This window comes from Triticum aestivum, chromosome 2D (assembly GCF_018294505.1).
Source record: "Triticum aestivum cultivar Chinese Spring chromosome 2D, IWGSC CS RefSeq v2.1, whole genome shotgun sequence".
Taxonomy (NCBI): Eukaryota; Viridiplantae; Streptophyta; class Magnoliopsida; order Poales; family Poaceae; genus Triticum; species Triticum aestivum.
In genome coordinates this window covers 135,024,075-135,029,659 of record NC_057799.1, presented here as the reverse complement: position 1 = coordinate 135,029,659, position 5,585 = coordinate 135,024,075, and the positions used below count along the sequence as shown (strand labels likewise).

The 5,585-nt window shown below is 51.8% G+C and overlaps 1 protein-coding gene across 2 annotated transcripts in view; it reads right to left on the bottom strand.

The window, feature by feature from the left end:
* Nucleotides 1-3,365, bottom strand: part of LOC123052186 (uncharacterized) — a 4,739-nt gene extending 1,374 nt beyond the window's left edge. Inside the window, exons 1-2 of one of the 2 annotated variants that reach the window (XM_044475291.1) lie at nucleotides 2,129-3,363; nucleotides 1,196-1,336 (exon numbers count right to left, since the gene is read on the bottom strand). In XM_044475291.1, coding sequence (XP_044331226.1) covers nucleotides 1,196-1,336; nucleotides 2,129-3,266 — 1,279 coding nt within the window. In that variant the 5' untranslated portion in view covers nucleotides 3,267-3,363. Of the gene's footprint in view, nucleotides 1-1,195; nucleotides 1,337-2,128 lie in introns of both variants that reach the window. The other variant, XM_044475292.1, reaches the window with a different exon arrangement.
* Nucleotides 3,366-5,585: the final 2,220 nt, after the last annotated feature.

Here is a 5,585-nt window from a genome sequence, read left to right as displayed (position 1 = left end):
CCCCCTCCCAGCTGCTGCGCTCTGCCTGTCCAGCGATGGCCGTTGTGTGCTAGCCTTGGCCACAGGGCGCCGTCCCCAGCAGTTCTCCCTCCCCCTCCGTGCGTGGCCCAGCCCTGCTGGTGGTGCTGCCCTTGGATTGGGCGCGGGACCTGCGGCCGGTCGCATGGGTGTCCGCGGCATACCTTCCTGCTGGCGGGCCCCTCGCCGCCGGCGGCTCGTCCTCTCCCTCGAGCCACGGAGACGGCTTTCGCGGTGGCGGCGAGTATACAGTGCTAGTGGTGGTCTTGAAGCCCTCAAGGCGGGCCTCGGCGACCCAGCAGCTATGTTCCTTCCAGCTTGCCTGGTCCCCCGATGTCCCGACGACTATGGCCACGGTAGCCAGGATCTGCGTCCCTCCAGTCCTTGCTTGCCGGCGTTGCCAATCGCCGTCGCCCCACCCCCTTATGGCTTGCTTCGCGCCCGCCCTACCTTGTATGCTTCAAAGCCCCCGCTTTTGCCAGATCCAATGTTCGTAGGTTCGGAGGCGGTGCCACCCTTCGACGGCAGTTGCAGCCCCGCCAACCCCCTTCCGACATGGTGACTCCGACCGGCGTTGGCGTCCTCATCTTCGTTTCCAGACATGGTGGCTATGGGATTGCTCAGCCTCAGGCCTGGGAGAAATCCCTGCTCGGCTTGCCGATGCTGGCAGCACCGGCGTCTGCGGACGTCGTTTTCCTTCCTGGAGGCGTTGTCAAGGCCCTCGGCTGCGCCCCTCTTCGAGCTCAGGGGAAACCCTAGGTCCGGTTCCTCCGGATCGGATGGCGACGGCGTCTCGACGTCGTCCTCCTTCTTGAAGGCGCCATCTTGCTCGCTCGCGGTGTCCCCGGTTTTGGTTCCCGAGATGTTGATGGTCGAGTTGGTTCGGCGTTGCCACTCTTGGTTCGGGTTTGGTAGGTTTAGCTGTGATGTATCCTCTCTTCGGGTCGAGCATCCCTTTTCTTTCTGCTCCGGTCACCATGTTCACGCCTGCCTGCGTTCGTGCCATGTGTTGTACTCCTATCTGTACTCGTTCTATTTTCTTCTATCAATGCAATGATACGCAAGCTTTGCGTATTCGAGAAAAAAGAATTCAGCTACTAATCGACCTATCAAAGTCCAAATCTCCAATGTATAACAGATTACAGACCCATTAAATCCCAAGATACATGTATGTTACCTCCTTCCGGTAAGGTTTCACTCGAGGTAGCTGCTTCGTTACCTCCTACTGCTCCTACACCCCATGAAGCAAGGAGGTAATCATCCGCAAGAGGTGCAAAGAGGTCACCAGTCCCCCTCTCGCATACCGCCAAGTCACTCACTAGCACAGAGAAGTGATATCATCAGACTGGGAAAATGGAAAAAAAAGGGGACAAGAGGGAAGACCAAGAAACTGAGAAAACAAGCAAAGAAGATGAACTCAGACCTCATAGTCTTGTCTTGAGTGTTAGTATGAGTAGGTGACAGATGAGTTTGTCGCACAGAAAATGATAAATGGCCATTGGTGTGATATTGTGGTTAAAACTACTGCTTTTAACAGAATAACTGTAAGAACTAAAAGGGGGGAATTGAACATCCAAAAGTGAAAATGTTACAAGAACATTGTTTCATCGCCTAGCCTCACGTTTTTACATTTTCTCGGCAAACACACACTAACTAGTCAGTAACCAAGAACTTATAATCCTCAGCTTAATGCCACAAGATAGGAAAGATGCGGAAAATGACAAAAAACACAAACAGAAAACACACTAGTTTTAACAATTGATACACAGAAAATCATCTAATAATAAGTGGACCTCTTACTGATTCCATAGGATATGAAATGAGCGGAGAATAATAGAAAGCACAATGCCTAAACAGTGGAAATTTTGCCAAGGCCCGTAACGGTTTTATTACATCCAGTCATGGAATAAAATTAGTTAAAACTGGCTGCATTCTCTGAACATGACATTAGTCCAGTCTTCACTAATATCAAAGAAAATATGAATACGACAAGTAGAGTTAAGCAGTTACACAAACACTTCAGTACTACTATCACATTATTCCAGGAAACAAGTACTACTAAAAATATATCAATATTTTTATTTGCTCAAATGTAAAGACAGAGAACTACCTGCAGTATAGAAACTTCTGTAGGGAAGATAGGCAGTATTGCTGAAATTCTCTTTGCCGAGATTCCTGGACTGCATTGACTCAAGTCGAACCATGCAGAAACCGATGTCCGTCCTTATATAAATCACATGATCAACTTCATCATACCCCATTAATAAATTGTGCAGTCCCCCCATAGGCCCCAATCCAAGGATCGTGTTCAGTTGAATGGTCTTCTGCAATACCCATCCAGCAACACCATCATCACAACTGACCTTCCTCTCCCACATTTCAAATTTATAGCACGACAAAATGGCGAGGCCGACACAGCCATCGTCTGCTAAAATGACCTGAAGACTGCGATGCCTATAGTACTCCAGACCGTGCGGCATCTCTATGTTGGCTAGGCTCTGCCTACCCAAATCAAACTCCAGTATGCCTTCCCCAACATCTCCAGGAAACAACCAGTAAAGGGCATTTCCAATAAGTGTACTGGGTTGCCTCAAATCATACATCTCACGATTCTCAATGGAGATGATATCGCCCCATATGCCAGACTCCGATGAGTAGACAGAGGCGAAAGCTTGTCTATAGTCGTCACTGATGCCCATCAAGACCACCTGAAATGGGCTGGTGTGGCAATCGCCGTGCACGTGGCCTTCGTCGCCGGAAACGCAAATCACGGCGGCGTTGAAGACGCCAATCTCCTTTCCGGTAAACACTGGTGGAACGACCACACAACGGCGGCCTCCCGTGGCGGGGTCAAACAGCACGACCTCGCCCAGCTGTTGGGCGAAGAAGACGACGCGCCCATGGCGGCAGTCGAATATGTCCATGTTCATGCTGCGGATGTCTCGAGGGAAGAAGCGCTCGTGCGGGATGTGGTCTGGAGGGTCGAGATCGGACCTGAAGTAGCGGTGCCCGGTGTGGCCCATTACGAGGCCGAGGAGGGGAGGTTTCCGGTGTTGGTCGCGGAAGCCGCGGAGGAATTGGGGGTCGGTGACGACGTCGCGCCACTGCTTGCAGACGACGGAGAGGCGGGGAAGGGTGGAGGGCTGAGGCGGGAGGAGGAGGAAAATCTTCCGTAGGAGGTCGTCGTCTTCCAGCGCCGCCGGGGCCGAGGCGGGGCGAGCGCCGCGGCGGCGGCGGCGGCGGGTCATGGTGTCGCCGACTGGATGTGTTGTGGGGGTGTGGAGTAGTGGATGTCGACTGTGTGTGGTCCGGTCCGTCGACGCTTTCGGTCAGGGCCGAAGAACCAGCCCGTGAGATGACTATAAATAATTTCAGGGCCCGTTCGGAGTGCAGGGATGGTAAACAATGGAATAGGGGACTTTGTAGGAATACGATTTACTTAGACTAGTGGAATCTTTGGAATGGGAAATAAAGGAATGTATACTTAGATGCAATCTGATTTAATTAATTCCCCCAGTTTTTCCCCCGAAACTCGCGGAGCGCCGCCAAGGGCGATTAGGGTTTTACGGGTGGAACTCGACGGCGCGCGCCGATCTACGGCGCGGCGCACATGATCGTGATCCCGAGGATGGCTTCATCAGTGGGGCATGGCCATGGGAAGGAGCCCCTGTCGCCGGGCGCGGCAAGGGCGAAGCTGGCGAAGGCCCTAGGTAAACTGGACATTACTGAAGAGGAGGCGACGCCGCTGGTTCTCGATGATAGAGAAGAAGGTCAGCCGGAGAAGTGGATGATAGCGAGGAAGGTTCTACACCGACGTGTTCTACACATACAGACAATCATCAGTGCACTTCGTCCGGCCTGGGGTAACCCTAAAGGTCTGATCTTTAGATCGGTAGAGGAAAACACGTTCGTGGCTGAGTTCGCGAGCAGGAAAGATCGTGATCGAGTTTGGGAAGGTTCGCCTTGGCATGTAAGTAAAAACGTCGTCGTCTTGTCAGAGTTTGATGAATGCATGCGGCCTTCTGAACTGAGCTTTAGCAAGATTCATATGTGGGCAAGGGTCATCAACTTGCCCTTCAATCTACGGGGAGAGAAGTGGTGTGCTGCAATAGCTCAACAGATTGACAAGCAAGCATCTGGGGTGCAGTTTGATCATGTTAATGGCTATCTCAAAGCTAGGGTTTCAGTTGATGTGGACAAACCGTTAAGGCGCTGGATCTTAATTGAGTCAGCAAGGAGGAAACAGACGGACCTGTATGACATCCAATATGAGAATGTTCCGCACTTCTATTTCTCATGCGGAAGGTTGGGCCACTCCGATTTGCATTGTCCGACCCCGGGGACTCGAGATGCCAATGGGGACCTCCCCTTTGGAAGAGGACTGCGGGCGTCGGAAGATCGCAGAGCGCCGAGTGCTAGCGAGAACTCGTCTCGAGATCAATCAAATAGTCAAAAGAACAAAGCTGAGACAAGAGGTTCGAGTAATGCAGCTGAGAAAGGAACTGAAGTTAATTCTCCGATTAAGAGCAAAAATCTAAATAAACGCAAGGGAGGGACGCAAGAGAAGAAACAAGAGTACATGAGGGTTATACCCTTGCTGATGGAGAAGGCACACGACCCAGAGGATGGCCAAGGGGGCGATGTAGAGGTGCTCTCGGACTCCTCTGAGAAAAGTGGTGAAGGCGAGAGGTTGCTAAAGAAGAAGAAACCTACCCCGGTCAACTCCGGTGAGACAGCAGAGGTTGCGGTGCAGCCCTGCCGGGCACAATGAATTGCCTCAGCTGGAACTGTCGCGGGCTTGGGAACCCAGCGACAGTTCGCGAGCTTCGCAGTGTGGTGAAGCAAGAAGGGCCCGGTCTCTTATTTTTGATGGAGACTAAGATTGCGGCAAAGGGGGTAGAAAGTCTGCAAAATCTGCTGGGCTTTGCGGGCTGTTTTGCAGTTGATAGTGATGGTCTCAGCGGTGGCATTGGTCTATTCTGGACAAGTGAGGTTCAGGTGGATCTTTAGAGTTTCAGTTCGGGGCACATAGACGTGTTGTTGCAGAATAGTAATCTGAATCGAGATAAATGGAGATTTACGGGGTTTTATGGGGCCCCTCGAGCATCGGACATACACCACAGTTGGAGATGTCTTCGGACTTTGTTTTCTATCCAACATCCGGCATGGTTATGCGTAGGGGATTTCAATGAAACACTGTATGCTACGGAACATTTTTCGCTCGTTGCCCGGCCTGAATGGCAGATGCGTGCATTCCATGAAGCAGCTGATGATTGCTTGTTCCAAGATATGGGGTGGTCTGGAACAGAGTACACTTGGGATAATGGTCAAACAGGTGACGATGATGTCAGGGCCCGACTTGACAGAGCGTTTGGGAACCCAGCATTGATCCAGATGTTCGGGCACTCAAGAGTTCGGCACATAAGTACCACGGACTCCGACCATTGCTTGGTCCTGGTCGAACTCCGTACGGATGTGGCCGAGAGGAGAAGGGGAGGGAAGCAGTTTCGCTATGAAGATGTATGGTAGACACATGCAGACTATGATAGTGTTGTCTTGAATAATTG